The sequence below is a fragment of the Mus caroli genome, unplaced genomic scaffold (genome assembly GCF_978045245.1).
Source record: "Mus caroli unplaced genomic scaffold, Mus_caroli_1 scaffold_6, whole genome shotgun sequence".
NCBI classification, from domain to species: domain Eukaryota; kingdom Metazoa; phylum Chordata; class Mammalia; order Rodentia; family Muridae; genus Mus; species Mus caroli.
Window position 1 is genome coordinate 112,017,123 of NW_028227261.1, and position 17,579 is coordinate 112,034,701.

The 17,579-nt window shown below is 50.3% G+C and overlaps 2 protein-coding genes across 4 annotated transcripts in view; one reads left to right on the plus strand and one right to left on the minus strand.

Moving 5' to 3' along the window:
* Positions 1–13,145, minus strand: part of Tln1 (talin 1) — a 31,766-nt gene extending 18,621 nt beyond the window's left edge. For 2 of the 3 annotated variants that reach the window (XM_021159646.2, XM_029476491.2), the window contains exons 1-16: positions 12,806–13,145; positions 7,275–7,437; positions 6,943–7,040; positions 6,508–6,637; positions 6,255–6,407; positions 5,922–6,064; positions 5,701–5,828; positions 4,972–5,032; positions 4,143–4,247; positions 3,510–3,665; positions 1,887–1,988; positions 1,663–1,739; positions 931–1,111; positions 671–784; positions 453–561; positions 51–259 (exon numbers count right to left, since the gene is read on the minus strand). In XM_021159646.2, the coding sequence (XP_021015305.1) occupies positions 51–259; positions 453–561; positions 671–784; positions 931–1,111; positions 1,663–1,739; positions 1,887–1,988; positions 3,510–3,665; positions 4,143–4,247; positions 4,972–5,032; positions 5,701–5,828; positions 5,922–6,064; positions 6,255–6,407; positions 6,508–6,637; positions 6,943–7,040; positions 7,275–7,404 (1,896 nt within the window). In that variant the 5' untranslated portion in view covers positions 7,405–7,437; positions 12,806–13,145. Of the gene's footprint in view, positions 1–50; positions 260–452; positions 562–670; positions 785–930; positions 1,112–1,662; positions 1,740–1,886; positions 1,989–3,509; positions 3,666–4,142; positions 4,248–4,971; positions 5,033–5,700; positions 5,829–5,921; positions 6,065–6,254; positions 6,408–6,507; positions 6,638–6,942; positions 7,041–7,274; positions 7,438–8,739; positions 8,923–12,805 lie in introns of those variants that run through there. The other variant, XM_085839383.1, reaches the window with a different exon arrangement.
* A 61-nt stretch (positions 13,146–13,206) lies between these two features.
* On the plus strand, positions 13,207–17,544 carry Creb3 (cAMP responsive element binding protein 3). The gene is made up of 9 exons (XM_021160298.3): positions 13,207–13,636; positions 13,728–13,893; positions 13,968–14,038; positions 14,151–14,240; positions 15,956–16,062; positions 16,162–16,230; positions 16,801–16,885; positions 16,975–17,059; positions 17,146–17,544. The coding sequence occupies exons 1-9, from the start codon at positions 13,490–13,492 to the stop codon at positions 17,472–17,474; spliced, it is 1,149 nt and encodes a 382-aa protein (XP_021015957.1). The 5' UTR covers positions 13,207–13,489; the 3' UTR covers positions 17,475–17,544.
* The last annotated feature ends 35 nt before the right edge of the window (positions 17,545–17,579 follow it).

The window sequence follows — 17,579 nt, forward strand, 5'->3', positions numbered from 1 at the left end:
TCGGGGTGGAACCCTGTGTCCACCCTCACCACAGCCCTGTGACCTCTGACCTCAGCGCTGGCGGGCTGAGCACTGCGAAGCAGTTCCGACACGGCCCCTGCAAGGCCCTTTGCTGCTTGCAGAAGGGGCCGGCCGTTGCCGCCTTCATCCTCCAGCAGGGCAGCCAACAGCTTCACCCCACGGGACATCTCCGTCAGGTTGGAAGAGATGGTGGTGACTGCACAGCCCACTGCTGTATAGTCTGTCTCTGCAGGATCTCCTAAAGACAGAAAGCGGAGAGAGGAAGATGCTGAGATGGAACACGGGGAGGAAGTACCATTGCAGTTAGAGATGGACACACCCACAACCTGCCACACAGTCAAGGTAGTCACACATGGAGCACACCACACACTATGCTGTGCACACCTGCTCTCCCGCCCCTTCCCACATACACAGGGTGGCATCCAGCCTACCTGCTGTCAGGTTCACCACAGAGGCAGTGCCAGCTGTGATGGCATCTACCTGGGAGTGGATCTCATGCTTTGATTCATCCATCTTGTTCTTACGCCAAGCTTTGGAGGCCTGAGAGACCAAAGCAAAACCTTAGGGTCTGCTCTGGTTTAATTACCCTCCCTACTCCTTAAGAGTCCCAGCTTGAAACCACTTGGCTTCTTCTCTACTCCATACTCACAGCATCCTGGCCAAGAGGGGGTAGAGTATCAAAGTCATCAAGAGTGGCCTGGGCAGCCTGCACAGCTTGCATGCTGGAGTTAATGGTTCCAGTGAGCGCCTGCTGGGCTGAAGTCTAAAAGATAGGGAGAGAGTAACGGAAACCAGAATGGAACGCTTAGAGGATGAAGTAAGAGGCTGGGGAGAGGAGTACAGAAAACTGTTTACTCATGACACTCAGGAAGGGACCTGTGTGCCACGGCAGAGGTGGGGCATTCTTACCAGAGGTGGCATGTGTCCTCGGTGCATCTGGCCACTGGTGATCTGCTGCTGGGCAGGTGGCATGCTCCCCACCTGGAAATTCTCAGGACCAGAGGCTCCAGAGCGCATGATGGCTGGCAGAGCCACAGAGCCATGCTCCACTTTCCCCACTCGGTTGTACTGCTGCTGAAGGACTGTCGATCTGGAGACACGACCAAAAACTACAATACCTCTGCAGCCCTAGGACTCAGGGCAGCGCTTTTCAACCTTCCTAATGCTGCCACCCGACCCTTTAATAGAGTTCTCATCATGTTGTGGTTACCATACCAAAACCATATCCCTAACCATATCCCATCGTCCAATCATACAATTATTTCATTGCTTAGTTCCTAGCTGTGATATTGCTGCTGTTAGAAGCTGAAATGTATTTTACATCTGACATACAGGTTATAGGATACCTGATCCCCCAAAGGGGTCATGACTGGGGGTTAGTGAACTCTTGTTCTAGCCTGAGCCTAGTGAAAGAGCCATGAGCTGGAGCCATGGCTCGCAGTTAACAGCACCTGCTGCTCTCCCAAGGACCAGAGCTTAGCTCCCAGAACTCAGATCCACAGCTTACAACCACTGTTCCAGTCACAGGGAACTCCAGTTCCTAGGGAGACAACACCTGTCCTGGCCTGAAAGCACCTGAATGTGCAGTCAAACCTTACTTTCCCTATTTAAGGAACAGGATCAGCCCAATTCCCTTCCTACTTTTTGGGAGACACGGAGTCCTCCAGCATAGTAGACTCTTCATCTCCCTCCAGCCCAAAATGGTCCTTGCTTTTTTTCTGTAAGAAGAAAACAGGGGAGAAGAGTTGAGGCCATTAAGCAAGAGGCAGTCGGCGGCCATTTTCTAGAACTTGGGTCCGGCTTCTAGAGGACTGGCTTAGGGAGCAGAGGGCCCGAGAAGGCTCAGGCTGAGTGGAAGCACTCACCTTCTTAAGGATGATATCTATGTAGCCAGCAATGAGCTGTGCGATCTGCTCGCCTTCCGTCGTCTGTACTGAGTAGTAGCCATCCTGATAGTCTCCAAAGTCCTAGAGTAACAGGGTGGGGACTGAGCAGGAAACAAGAATCTACCCACCATGGAAACATCCACCCACCCACCCACTCATCCACCCACTCATCCATCCATCCATCCATCCATCCATCCATCCATCCATCCGATATCCATCTAGCTAGCTATCTAGATATCTATCTTATGCATGTGAATACACTGTCGCTGTCTTCAGACACACCAGAAGAGGGCATCTGATCCTATTACAGATGGTTGTGAGCTACCATGTGGTTGCTGGGAATTGAACTCAGGACCTCTGGATGAGCAGTCAATGCTCATAACTGCTGAGTAATCACTACAGCTCAACCATTGGTTTCCTTATCTCCCTCTTTAGAGGGGATATTTTGCTTGAGCAGTTGACTTTCTGCTACAGTTTCATATACATGTCATTTAGACTCTTTACCCCTCCCCAGAGGCTACAACTGGGAAGATAGCAGCATGTTTATTAAATGACCATCCTTGAAGGTTGGCAAAAAAGATCCAAAGTGGAGAAACAGCATCTCTCATTTCTATTTTCATTATCTGGCACTCTATCAAGTTGATATCAGTTTTCAATTCAAAACCTCAGAACTATAAAACCAGAGGGAAAGAACAGCCATAAATAGCTGGTGCTGAAAGAAGGGAGGCTTGTCTATTAGCTTTTCCTTACAATTCATGTCACCTCAGCTTGCTGGCATAGCTATGTTTCTGTCGACTTCCTTTTTATCTGCCTCTTTTTGATACTAAATAGCCCTGGATGGTCTGATCCTCACATTTGGTCCAACCTAGTCTGGAATGCACAGCAAACCCCTCAGAGCGCTAAGTGCTAGGATTACACACGTGACTATGCCCAACATGCTTTTCTTTCCTTTTTTTTTTTTTTTCTTATTTTTTTGTGGCACTAGGGACTGAACTCTCACCTTTACATATGTAGGCAAGTGCTTTATTGCTGAGGTTACAACACCCTGGGGTAGTCTGAATGCCTCCCATCCTCACCCCTGCCCCACAGTCTCAGGCATTAGAACACTTGGCTGTACTGTTTGGGGATGCTTAGAAGGTATGTCCTTGCTGGAAAAACTATGCCATGGGGGCAGGCTTTGAGAACTCCAGACTTTAAGCAGTCCCAGTTTGCTCTCTGCTTCCTACTTGCAGTTTAAAATGGGGCCCTCAGCTGTTCCCTCCTCCATGCTTGCCGGCTGCCCCACCTCCCACACGGTGATGGTGATGGGCTCTCATCCCACTGCGATCATAAACCCTGCATCTGTAAGCTGCCTTAGTCAGGGTGTTTTATCACGGCAATAGAACTCTCCAAGCTCTGCTGAATTGCTGGATTTAAAGAGTGTATCCGTCACCCAGCCATTTACACACCATTCATTCTGTAAGAGCGTCCCCATCTCCTCTAACCTCCACTTCCCACAATAGCTAACTCTGTCCTGCAGTCATATTCAATGCACCATACCCTAAAGGAAGGGAAAGACCTGTGCACTTGCTCTTGAACAACCACTGGAATCCAAGCACCCACCAGAGTAAAGCTCTTGGGAGAGGCAGCCCAGCGTTTGATGTTGGTGAGGCTCCATTCCTGAATCACCTCCTTGGTCTTCTCATCCACACGCATCACACACTCCTTAGTGATGCCCAACAGCCTGGGCACGAGTTTATTCTTCCCCTTCATCTTTTCCTGCAAGACAGGTTGGAATTGGTGTTACAAGTTAAAGGTCAAATGTACGGGAAATGCTCAGAGCAGCTCTGGACCACAAGGGGACGCTGAGATGGCCAGGAGGGCCAAACAACTGTGCTCACAGGCAGGCCCAGGTCAAAGCTCTACTATGGACAGAGGCATAAGCTGGGGAAAGGACTGACAACAGATAGGATGTGCACGGTAAAAGGAAGCCATGATGGGAAAGACAAACCAAGGAGTTTAGGGAGACAGGAAAGGGCAAGAATTAGACATAAAGAAGGCCATAAGAGCCGGGCGTGGTGGCGCACGCCTTTAATCCCAGCACTCGGGAGGCAGAGGCAGGCGGATTTCTGAGTTCGAGGCCAGCCTGGTCTACAAAGTGAGTTCCAGGACAGCCAGGGCTATACAGAGAAACCCTGTCTCGAAAAAACCAAAAAAAAAAAAAAAAAAGAAGGCCATAAGAAGGTCAGAACTCACCTTGACTAGGAAGAAGGAGACACCGTAAGTCTTGAGGGAACGGGCCAGCTTCACATAGCGTACCTTGGCCTCAATTTCGCTCATCTGCCCACAATTCTTGTGTGCCTTCAAGTAGGAAATGGGGAAAGTTAGCTGTGTGGGAGTAGTACTTCAATGAAGGAGTCATGCCAGGATGTTAACTGCAATGACAGAGTATTATGGGCACACGGGAGGGTTAAGGAAGGCACAAGATGAGGAGATGCAACGTGGGCTGGCTAAGGAGCAGAAGCAACAATGGAAGAAATGAGGTTAAAGGGCTCGCAGATGCTCTGCAGGTGGGACTGAGAGTTAAGAAGTAGGAGGGTCCAGGGCTATCAGTTCAAAAGACAAGGCCTTTGGAGCTGAGTATTCAGATGGGGATAACACTTTCCATGTGGACAAAGATTACATCTCACAGTAATTTCAGGTCTAATAGCTCAGTCACGCTCCTAGCTGGCTTCCACAGAGTAAAGGCAAGGAAGGTACTAGGTTGAGCCAAGCACGGTAACTCATATTCACAACCCCAATCCTCAGGAGGCTGAGGTAAGAGGATTGCTGTGCTTTGGAGGCCAGCCTGGGCTTCAAAGAGAGACCCAGTCTCAAGCAAAAAGCAAAACCCCAAATGGAAATTTCACAGCTGCTGAGCTGGGTCTGAAACCCACATCTTCTGCTTTCTGTGCACGAGACAGGCAGGAGAACAGCTTGGGGGGTAAAGCAAGGTGAGCAGAGATGGAGGAGGAGGGTCCACTTAGCCAGGAGAACCAAGCAGCCAAGCTCCCAGGTCACCCCAGACTTCCCCTACCCCATTCACCTGAAAGATCTTACGTTCTCCCTTCTGCTTCACATACTCCTTGGGCAGGAAGTCCTTCAGGCTACACCAGAAAAGGGAGGGTCAGCATGGAGTGGATAGCATCGGGGCATGTGGGCCATGAACTGTGGGCCTAGAGGTTTGAGGAAATGTCTGGGACAGTATCATCTCTGAGAAAGACTGAGGACACTGGTCTGCACTGGCTTCTGAAAGAGTGGAGACTCAGCATGAGCCCTGAGTGACCTGTGCCTTCTGTGTCCCCTGTAAGGGGGCTGAGGACCCTTTAACTGGAGGCTTAGTTTTCTGAGAAAAAGAGGGAGCCAAGGAGAGAGGAAGCTCCCTACAAGGATGACCATGCACTTAGGAAACTAGAAAGTCTCATCAAAGCCTTTGGATCCTGAGAAATATCCACGAATAGGATTTGGGAACCCTTGAAATCTAATGTCCCCACAAGGAAAATGTTCTATTTTACTCTGGCTCATAGAGCAAATTCCTCAGAGACTCTAAAGCAAACAAAAACAAGTTACGGGGAAGGGCAGAGATACTGAGCAGTCCCATTCAGACGGGGCCAGTGAGGGGACCAAGGGCGACGGTGGCTGAAAGGGCGATGACCCATGGGTGTCAATCCTAAAACTTTGGAAGAGGAAATAAGGGGAGAAGGCTTGGGGTGCAGGCAGGTCAATGGGATCACAGTCCCAAGCCATAACAGGGTAGGGGACATGGGTCACTTACTCAAGGAAGCCAGCCTTGTGCTTCTGTTCATTGTGAGGTCCAAACTGGATCTGGCACTGGAAGCCTGCAAATTCACAGGCCTTGTCAAAGGAGACAGGATGGGAGCCATTCAGGATGTCATCTCGTGCCTGGAGAACACAGAGGGAACAGTGTATGGGTGCAGGGATACCCCTGCTAACGGCGGCTTGCTCCACCTCGCCCCAGCCAACTCTTCTGCACACCTGCACATAGAGAAGGTTCAGCTGTACAGGGTCTCGGGAATCCACATTCTGGTCTGAGTAGAAGAACTTTCTCCGCAGCAGCAACGTCTCATGCTCTTCCACTCCCTGCTCCCTCAGTGTCCGCCCATGGTCCAGCCAGTTCACTAGAACACAGAGCGAAGGACCCTCTGCACTAACCCCAGATGGCTCCTTGCTGCCTAGTGTCTGGGTTTTTTACTTCTTCAGTGCCTGCCTTTCCTCATAGAAGAGTAAGTTCTATGATTCAGGGTAAATATGAAACAAATGGCTGCCCCTCCTCTCCCCTACGTTTCCCAGGACGTGTCTACTGCTCACACTCATCGTCTGTGTGCAACTTCTGCTTTAACTTCTCCATCTTCTTTTCATCTCGCAGCAGGGTCTTGTCTTTTCTCAGGGTCCCTGTCCCCTCATCCTTCTTTTCTTCCATCAGCTCTCGAACCAGTGAATACTCATCATGGTTGGTGATACCTAGGGAAAAAGGATGGTTTGCTAACTCCCCAACCGCAAAAGTCTTCTGACAGAGTTGGAACCTCCTGGCCCAGGCCTTTGCCCTACCAAGACCCCTTACCAATTCGGGCACAGATGGTCATGAGCATGTCTGTGACGGTCTTGGAGTCGTCCACCATGATAGTCTTCACTGTTCCGTCTAACATCCGGATCTTCAGGGGTCTCTGCTTTTTTCTGTACTCCATGGTGTCCTGTAGGGGCAGGGAGAAGTGGCCGGGGCCTATTTAAACTAGTTCCCTTTACACAGCCAAGGAGAAGGAAAGTAAATTGAAGGCCAGGGTGGTTCATCTAGAAGGAGGGTGTTTGGCTGCCTGTGTCAGAAAGCCACATGGGTGTACAGGGGTGTGCTGGCCTGGCTGGTGAAAAGCCCAGGATGGGGGGGAAGGAACTGGTATGAGGAAGGAAGAGAGAGGAGGGGCAGAGACCAACATGGGTGCTGGGAACAAGTGAGACAGCACGCAGAGCACGCGGACGGCCAGTGATGGGAGTCACTCACCCCATTACGGAGCATGTAGTAGTCCAAAGCTTTTCCAGCCTCTAGCCAGATGCCTTTTTTGGGGTCATCATCTGACAGAAAGAGCCCAAAGTCGTTGGCTAAAAGAGACGGTAGATCATCTTAGACTTATAAAAACTTCACTGTGGCCAAATAGCTATACCTCTGACTTTGTACATTATTTTCTCCCATGACCTTGGACTTAAAGAGGAAAGGAAACCTTGGAGCACAGGCCTGAAAGGTGAGGAACTTAGAACACAATGGGGACACTGCTCAAGACCAAGAGAAGGAGGGATGGCGAATTCCTGCCCCACCACCTCAGTAGTCAGACTCACGAGGGCCAGCTAAGGCCTCTGGGATCCGCTCACGAATCATGCGGCAGGCGTCGTACACCATGGTAGATGGCTCAAACTGCATCGTCTTCACCACATTCCCAATGCTAATCTTCAGCGAAAGCGCAACCATGGTGGCAGCTTCTGCTCTTCGGCCTGGCGATACCTGGCCAGTAGCATCAGAGCATTAGAATACATCCTCACCAGAGTGCCTCTGAGTCCCAGAGAGAGGTTTTTTAAGGGAGTCACCATGACAGAAAATAATAGTAAGCTACTCTGTCCTATTTAATAATTTCAAAAGGTGAAAGATTACTTACATCAAATGAGCCAGTCTAGACCACTTAAGACATCCCAGAGAGAAGCTGGTCTCTAGAGTACAATAGCAGGCCTGAAATGCAGTGTCACCTGAGGACACTGTCCTGCCCGCACCACTGGAATTTGTGCCTCTCTGGTTCCAAGTGCCTTGGGCCTCTAGTTTCTGCTCACCTCTTTCCCAACCCCGCCTCTGCCTTGTTTTTTTACTTTTCTGGGGTCAGTTTTTCCCTTTTCTTTGTCTCCCATTCTGTCCTGGGATTTCTGAGCACTGCCCTGACCCATCATGTGACTCTCCCTCTTACAGCTTTTGCCTTCTTCTTGAAAAATGCAGCATCCCAGGGGCTCCGGAATCCTGCAGACTGCCTGTGGCTAGCATGTCAGGGAGACCTACTTCTGTTCCTGCTTTTCTTACAACCTGAATGGTACACATAGGGAGGGCCTCCCAATGAGCTGTGCAGTCACGGCAGAATTATGATTCTCTGTCCAGAGACCTCAGAAATGACCTAGCCAATACTTATTGGAGAGGAGAAAGTTTCAAGGCAAGCAAGACCTCTCAGTCTCTTGCACTCTTCATCATGCGTGGCCTCCCCAGATTGCCCCCACCTTAACTAGGTTCCAGATGGCGCTTTCAGCACGCAGCTAGGCATTTGCAAAGCCAAGCCCATTTCCTCAACCTATCAGACACCATGAGCAGCTGGTGGTACACAGGCCCAAGACAACAGGTCTGCCCAGCAGCTGATGATGTGACCCAGTGTGGTACTGGAGTAGGTGCCTCTTAACTAAAAAGAGAGGGATGCAGCCTCCCCCTTCCCCACCTGACAACTGGCTACTCCAAGGGGGTAAGCAGGACCAGGGGAAAGACCAGGGGACAGGCAGGCATCACAATACAAAAGGCGTTTGAGAACCAGGGAAATTAGGAAGGGGCAGAGGAAAAGGGATTGGGAAAGGTGGATCAATTGGGATCAATTGGGAAAGGTGGGTGGATGCATGACTAGGAGGCCATTTCTGACCATACACACAGTCCAGAATTACAGAGAAAAGCAGCATGGCTTGTTCTCCATTTTTACCCCAAATGAGAGGACCTCCCGGCCCCCTCAGTCCCAGCTCTTTCCCTTCCTTCCTCCTAGGGAACCTTTCCAGCAGTGGGACAGACCTGGCTGTGGAGAGTGAGGGCTGGTCAGAGAAGCACGAGTCCACGGAACCAGAGCAGGACTGAAGGACTCCAGCCTCAGCTGAAACTGCATGTGTGCCCCTCCGCCCCCATTTCCTCCGGACATATGGATACCCACTTCTTCCTCTGGTAAGATCCTGATAAGAGAGTTGAGTCATGCCTGCCCTCCTCCAGGCTGAGTAGCTATCTACACAATTAATTGAGAGTGAAGGAATTGGACACTGAGTTGGGACTAGCAGTGGCAAAGAACTATAGCCGGGGAACTAGGGGCAGAAGCTACCTGCTTCCTGCCTTGCTCTGAGAACTCTGTCCCCTTTCATCAGGCTTTATGAAGAGCAACAACACCCACTCCATGTCCCCTTCCCAGAGACTCCTCCTCCCTCAATACATTCCTGAGATGCATTCCAAAGGCCTTGGGCAATTGGAGGGGGGTGTGGAGGACGGGAGGTCAAATCCCAGCAAGGAATGGAATGCAAGTATACTAGGGCTAAGGAATTTGGGGGTACATGGTGAATATTATCAGTGCAGGTACCTAAAGGGGCGAAATACAGAGACAGGGAGTTAAAAGGGACAAAGGGAGAGAGAAAGCTGAATACAGAGTCAGAATGTAAGAGGGTTGGGGGAATAACATGCAGTCTGTTACCAAATTTGGCCTCTGAGTCCTCAACCGCTGGGAGGGGGAGGGGCTTGTGGGTGAGACTGACATATCCGGCCTTGGGCTGCTGGAAGCTCCTTTCAGGCTGGACCGGGCAGCTGAAAGGCTGGATCTGACCTCCTCCAGCACAAGGTCTGTCTTCACAGTCATACATGTATTCTCACTCTTCACCAAGGCCCCTTAGCTTATACACAGGACTCCCTCCCACCAAACTGCCTGTGCTGTCGCTATAGGGATCTATCTGTTGTAGGCAGCACGTGTGCACACACAGCTTCCCCACAGTGCACCAACCCCAGTGCCGGCTCCCAGCCTCTCTCCTTCACTGTGTGCTTTTCCCTCCATGCATTCTCTACAGCCCATGGTGGGAAGGCCAGGCAGCGCGATGAGTAAGACTAGACCTTGCTTTCTGCAGGCTGCCAGCCTCCCAGGGGTGGGGAAAGTTAAATGCAGAGTTACGACAGAGGCAGCCTGTGGAAGGAGCCAAACGTGTTCACCCAGAGAAGGGAGCCCCGGAGGCTAGGGAAAGGGAGCGAAGGATCCAAGAAAGCTATCATCTGAAGTTAGAATTTTAAAAATATGAAGATAATACGAAGTTACAGCGATGTGTCATTTATTGACTATATGTTAATTGCATTAGATACATATATGATTTCAGTTAATCCTTACAACAACCCTGCAAGGTAGGTGTTATTATCTCCATTTTTACAGGTTAGGAAACTGAGGCTCCAGAATGTTAAATACTTTTCCAAAGGACTTGTCCAAATAATAAGCTGTGAAGCCAAAATCCGAACCCAGGTCTCTCTGCCTCCAAAGCCCAAGCTCTCTCCATTAGGTCAGTCGAAGATGAGTCAAAGGTATCGTCCCAGGCACAGAGAATAGCACTAGCAAAGGTTGAGAGGCAGGAGATCGCGGAGGAATGCCCAGGAAAGTGAGGAGGCAAGCTGGCTGGAGCGCGGGGCACCTGCAAGGGAGCAGCGGTGGGGATGTCAGGGTTAAGACGGAAAGGCAAAAGCGGAGAGAGCAGTATGAGGAACCTAACTGACTGGAGGGGAACAGGAGGCCAAGGAAGCTTTAAACAGGGACACCCCCAGCACTGGGTTTTCGGGCAACTCTGGGGCCAAGTTAGGAGGAGACTGTATTAGTATAAGCGATAATAAAGCAAGAGTTAAAGCTGTATGGAGAGGAAGTTGCCATTCAGAAGAAAAGTAGAACTGACATACAGGACTCAGAAAACGGAAGGCAAAACCAGCTTCCTATGACCAGTACCCATTTACTGACTAGACAGCTTCAGTTTAATAAACCAGGGAAGGAGAGGGGACTAAGTCAGGATGTGGGAATTATGCTGTGCGGTAAGTGATGTGATAGGAAGTACCTGTAGGCACAGAGGTGGGGTTACTAACAGTGTCAGGCTGTGACTGGGGATGACAGGGTGTAGAAAAAGAGACCAGGAGCGTGATGGTAGGGAACAGACACATGATGAGCCACTGAGCAGGTGGGAAAAGCATGAGTCCATGGATGCTGACTAACCCGGGGATGACAGGGAGGCCGGAGGCTGGGTCAGGAGCTCCAGAAGAGCTAGGGATGTGGTAAGCTGCTAAATTGGGCTAGTGGGGAGAGAGTGAGAGAACACTGACAGCGGCTAGGCAATGCTGCGTTGGAAGGAGAGGCAGCATGGGGAGGGGACAGTGTTGTGGTCACTGGCAGGGTCAAGCTGGGAGTGACACGGGGGTGTGGTCAGTGGCCTGGCTGGGCGTGGGATCAGTAAGACCAAGTTTCCTCTTTGGGTATCATTTCCTCTTTTCTGTCAGGGAGTGGGGGAAGGGGATCCACAACTGGACCTAGAAGTTAAAGGAGGCTCAGAAACCAGGAGGTACACATGGGAAGAGCCCGGGGGCGCGGGGGGGGGGGGGGAATTCAGCAGCGGACCAGGTGGTATGCAAGTATGCAAGTATGAGAAAGTGCTCTCCGATGTTGGGAAAGCTCAGGTTTGAGGGACATGAAGTAAAGTAGGATGTGCGGACCAAGAGACAGAGACAGGGTGGGGGTGGGGTGGGGTGGGGGGAAATGGTTCAGATGAACAGCAGGAAAAGAGCTAAAGACCACGACAGTATCTGTAAGGAACTGTAAAGGTGTGCAATGTGGGACCAGGGAGGGCAAAGAGACAGAGAGAAGGCAGTGTGTGGAGAATGAAGGAGGCTCGGAGTCAAACTGTCATCATTTAGTCGATGACAGCGTTCCCTTGGTCAGCTTCCCCTCAGTCACGGGCTTCCTCTTCCCTATCCTCACTCAGGGCCTTGTCTGACTCCTGGGTCTCTTTCCATTTCCCACCTTCCACCTCGTAAACATCACAGCCCAGAAATCCCTGTCTCCCAGTGGTGGTGGCCTCGGGAAGCCTTGGGCTTAGGCAGTAGCCTAGAGAAAGCAGAGTCCCAGATGCTGGCACTTCTGGCTGAGGTCCAGAGCTCTAACACTTCTTTGGGTAAAAGAGGCCTCTGTAACTGCACAGGAATAAGAGAACTCACTACAAAACAAAGGTAGCTACTTCCTGCCAACTTCTTACATTTTACCAGCTCAGCCGTAGCTGCAGCCTCAACCCCTAACACTATCACCAATTCCTAACATTAATGCTGACTTTAATTTATTTCCTATTTCCCTATACATTGACATTCACCCCTTTCCCAGAAGACACCCATACTAATCTGGCTTTTATTTTTAGGCCCCAAATTTAACCCTAAATACTCCCTCCCACCCCACCCCGCAGTTCTAAAGCTCATTTGTAACTTGGTTCTTAATTAACCTTTTCACTGTTTATTCTTAATACTGACCATGACACCGGCCTTTAATCCCTAAAACGGGCATCTAAGCCAATTCCTGTTGATCCTTAACCTGATCCTGTACTCTGACTTAATGATGGTCATTGCAGAAAATAATGACCTCAGTTTAAATGTCACATATGCGAAACAGACTTGACTCGTGCAGCAAATGTTTAGAATGTAGTTCACCTTCTTAACTTCTAAAGGGATCCTTGCTTCCTAAACGCGACGGCACCTAACCCAAACTCACCCCAAGTTTTCCTAACCACTTACTCACTATCGGCTAACACCAAAGCCCATCCCCGCCCAGTGCTTCACTGCCACCCAGTGCCTCACTGCCACCCCATTTCTACCCGTCCCCAAACCTAGCCGAGACAGAGAACTGTCTACCCCCGCGAAAGGGCCTGCCTCTCGCAACACGGCTAGCTTAATTCCAAACCCAAACCGAGACATACTGGACCCTGACCTCCCTAACCGGACACAGGATATGCAGGAGGATTGGGGGGCCCCCCCGCCGCTTCCCGGGTCGGCCCGATCCCGCAGCCCCACCTAGAAGCTCGGCCCAGCCCGTCCGGCCTACCTGCGCTGCCCGGCTCTGCGCCCCGCCCTGGGCCCGCTACTTCTCCCGGTCGCTTTTGGGGCTCCGGCCTCACCCTCCCTTCGACACTCTCGGCCACTTCCGTCCTGGAAACGTCCCCCACCCGCCGGCGGCGCCCTGAGCCCGCGCTCTATGGTAGCGGAGACTGCAGGAAGCTGCTCTGGCCGTAGTAGCTCTCGATGCTCGGGCGCCCGCGAAGCCTGGCCGCCCCTCCCCAGCAGGAAGCGAGGGTGCAGAGCTCTGGAGAGAACGCCCGAACTAAACTGGAGTTCCCTTTTAGATGCTTAAGGATTTTTTTTTTTTTAATAGCTCGAGGCGAAGGCGGACAAGGATCCTCAGAATCCCCGCCCTGGGGCGTGGGAAGCTTGAAGGGACGTCCCCACAATTTGCATAGCCCCCGGGACGTGGCGCAGCCCAGGAGTCACTTCCGAGTTGGAGCGAACTCCAAGTCCCAGGATTCCACGGGGCTATGTGCATCACTTCCGTTGTGTTGGAAGCTGAGGAATACAGAAGCTGAGAGACGGGTGTGGTTTAGAGTGACAGCTAGGCCCTTGTCCCGGAGTGACGACCGAGGTTAAGTCGAGCCGACTGGACAGACTGAGGGGTCGTGCCTGAGGTTCAGAGGTTGGATCTGCGCGGAGGGATTTCTATCCATAGATATCCCAAATGGATCCTGGTGGTCAGGATCTGCTAGCTTTGGACCCCGGTGATCAGGACCTGCTGGGCTTTCTGCTAGAGGAAAGCGGAGATTTGTGGGCTGCGATTGAGCCGGACGTGAAGGCTCCCCTGGACTTGGAGCTGTCACCTTCCGAGGTGGGTGGGTGGGTGTTCCGAGTGGGGGAAGCTAGGGATGTCCGCGAGACCCCAAGGTACGGAGATAAATCAAGGCCTTTGAATTTGTTAGAACTCCGTGCAAGAACTGAGCGACTGGGAGGTAGAGGATTTACTGAGCTCTCTGCTCAGTCCCTCAGCATCGCGGGATGTTCTCGGCTCTTCCAGCTCTTCCAGCTCTTCCATTCTCCATGATCACAACTACTCCCTTCCACAGGAGCACATCTCCATAGATCTAGGTGAGTGTGAAATGATAAGTTGTGGGGGAGGAGAGAGCTCACTGGGCTAGCTGGTTCTACTTTCCCTTTTGCAGATACTGAGAGCTTCGAAAAGGAGGGGTTCCTCGTGACTCCACTGCGAGGGGAGGAAAGAGCAGCGGAACAGGTACTGGACTTGATTTTCTTTTTTCACCTCACTTTGCAGCAACCAAGATCCCCCATACTGCTCTGAGAGCTCCATGCAACTCTGCTCTCTTCACTATTCCCTCCAACCTTAGGAGATGTCTAGGCTGATACTGACCGAGGAAGAGAAATCGCTTTTGGAGAAGGAGGGGCTCACTCTGCCCTCAACCCTTCCTCTCACTAAGGTGAGGTTCCTGTTGGTAGAGCAAAGGCTGGAGGGGGTTGGTAACCCAAGTAGGCAAGAGCTCAGCTTGTTTCATATCAAATCACTTGCAAAAGGACAAACCAACTCCTACATGTTCTCTCATCTCCAAACACACACGCACGTCAAAAGATAACGTTTTAAATGTAACTTTAGTACAGAGCCTTGAAAGCGAAGGGCCTTGATAGCTTCCGTTGTTATCTTGGGACCTTGCATCGTACTCAGTGGTAGAAATGCTTGAGAGGCAGACCCAGTCTAACAACATCAACAGTCGTCAACGCTGGACATGATGGCGCACCCCTCTATAATCCTAGCACTCTGGAGGCAGAAGCAGGAAGGTCTTCACAAGTTCAAAGTCACTTCCCAAGTGCTGGGATCACAAGAATACTGCATCTAGTTTTTGTGGCAAATTTTTTTTTATGTCATTTGCCTTTTTAATACTGTCTTACTTCTGATATTGTAGATATTTACTTATTTGAGGCAGGTGGATCAGCGTTAAAGGACAGACTTAACTTCATGTTGAGTTCAGGCAAGCTTGGGCTATGTGAGAAACCATCCCCTATCCCTCTATCACTATTACAAGATGAATGAGCAATATATTGGTAGGAAAGGAAATGGAATTTGGAAATTATCAATAGTGGTTCTGTCCCTAGGATAGTAACTGTCTTTTCTTCCTTTACACTGGCCAGAGCATGCCATAATTCCCTCTACCCACTGGGATTGGAGTACAGTACCTCATGAATGTTCATCAATGCTCACCGTTGAGCCACGCCCTCTGGCCCTTGTTGTTAAGGCAGGGTCTTGTAAGCCCAGGCTGGGCTGGCCTCAAACTATGTTGTAGGGAAAGAATGCCTTTGAATTCCTGCTTCTCCTGCTTCTAACTCCCTCGGACTGGATTACAAGTGCATGATGTCACTCTTGGCTAGTGTCCAGGTTTGACAGGCATTATCAGAGAATGTAAGAGTTAACTTTATTCAGTTTTAGTTTCTGAAAGAAAAAATGTTGAAAGTACCTTAAGATAAGGATATATTCTATATCACTTTAGAGAGTCTAGGAAAATCAAATGAATGGAAATTATAAGAAGATTGATGTTGCTTTAGGATAAGGGTGGATGTTGTTGTTGTTAGTTTTGAGACATGGTCTTATGTAGCTCAGTCCTCAAAAACTACCCTAGCCAAGGATGGTCTTGAAATCCTGACTTCTTCTTCTGCCTCCCAAGTGCTGATTCTGCAGGCATGTACAACCACACCTAGCTTAAGTGGAATTTTTTAAATTAGAGACTGGAAAGATGGTTCCGTGGTTTAGAGCACTTTCTGTTCTTCCATGGGGCATGAGTTCAAGTCCCAGCTCCCACATGGCAGCTGACAATTGTCTGTAACTCCCATCCCAGGAGATCTGACACCCTCTTCTAGCCTATGTGGGCACCAGGAACACCCATTATACATATACGTTATACAGACATGCAGGCAAAACATCCAAACACATAAAAAATAATAAAACGTCTGGCTTTTTAGTGTTGAGTATCTGTTCCTTGATGTTCACACAGAAGGTAAATGCCTACTGACAGAGAAGCTGTGGAGAGTATTTGATTGGGAAGAAGGTTAGCTGCCTTCCAACATACCTATGTAGTATATATAGGTATAACATACTGGCATATAATAACATACTGTGGGTGACCTTTCTCCCATCTTCTCTTAGGTGGAGGAACAAGTTCTGAAACGAGTGCGGAGGAAGATTCGTAACAAGAGAGCAGCTCAAGAAAGCCGCAAGAAGAAGAAGGTGTATGTCGTGGGGCTGGAGAGCAGGTAAGAAAGGATGGACACGGGGGAAGCCTGAAGGGTTTTGAAGGGAGGAGACACAATATTTTGAAATCCACGTGACCTCACATCCATGTTGTCTTCTAGGGTCTTGAAATACACAGCTCAGAATCGGGAGCTACAGAACAAGGTGCAGCGTCTGGAGGAACAGAATCTGTAAGTGGCCATTTGAAGTCAATCATTTTTTTAATGCTTTCTCACTCTTTCCACTGTTCCACATGACTTCCAACTGGATAGCTCAAAAATGCAGACATCCGGAAGTTAGCCAGTCTCAAGCGTGATGGAGAATAAACTTACAAGTAGCTAAGGAGCAATTCAGTATCAAGCTAGAGAAGTAAGAAAAGACTGCAGGTCGTCATTGCAGTTGCAGCTGTGGGGTGGGACTGGGAGGAGAGAAGACTGCATTGTGCTTGGCTGGCTCTAGCTCTGGGGTTGGGTAGAGAGCACAGGGCTTGGTGGGGAAGTATAAGCTTAGTTGATCAGGTACTACAGCTACTGGAGAGTTTTTCTTGAAGGTATTTAAGTCAGGGCAGAGCAGTTTGATTTTTTGTCTCACTAAGGAATCACAGGCATTTGTGCACAAAGACACTTGTGGGGCGGGGCTGGCAAGGAAGCTGAGACTGGATCCACAGCATGAGTGGAGAGGGTAGCTTAGACAGGAGGGCTTCATCGTGCCTTGCATGCTCGGCCAGAGCATGTGCACTACCGTCTCCTCTCATCTCTTAGGTCCCTTCTAGATCAACTGAGGAAGCTTCAAGCCATGGTGATTGAGATAGCCAACAAAACCAGCAGCGGCAGCACTTGTGTTCTGGTGAGGAGGGTGACAAGAGATCCTTTCCCTCGCAGAGATGGGGTGTGTGACCCACAGCTCTTCACCTCCTTCTTCTCCCTGTGTTCTAGGTCCTCGTGTTCTCCTTCTGTCTTCTCCTGGTACCTGCTATGTACTCCTCTGATGCAAGGGGAAGTGTGCCTGCGGAGTATGTTGGTAAGAGGCTTAAGGACACCTTCGGGTGTGGTCTGTGGTAGAGGGCTTCTTCTGTGTGGTCTCCTGACCAGTCTTTGTCTCTTCAGTGTTGCACCGCAAGCTTCGTGCCCTCCCCAGCGAGGACCATCATCAGCCGAAGCTGTCTGACCTACCTTCAGAGCTACCCATGGACAGCACACACCAGTCACTGGATAGCTCAGAACATATGTTCTTGGTCTCCAGCAACTTTTCCTGTGTACTGTACCACATGCCTCAGGCAGAGCAGCCCCTGCACTGGCCACTCTGGGATCTTTCTTCAGAGATGCTCTTCTCCGGCTCCAACCTTCTCCTGCAGGCAAACCTTTCAGAAAGCGAGGGATGGCAACCTAACCACAGCCCTTCTTTGGTCATCTTGCAGGGCAGGTATTCAGGTTAGGTGTGAGGATATGGGGTGGCCTCAGCCTGAGGACTCCTGTCTGTATTCAAATAAAAAGGAGCAAGGGAAAGCTGGCCTTTGCTCACGTGCTCTGTTAGGATGCCC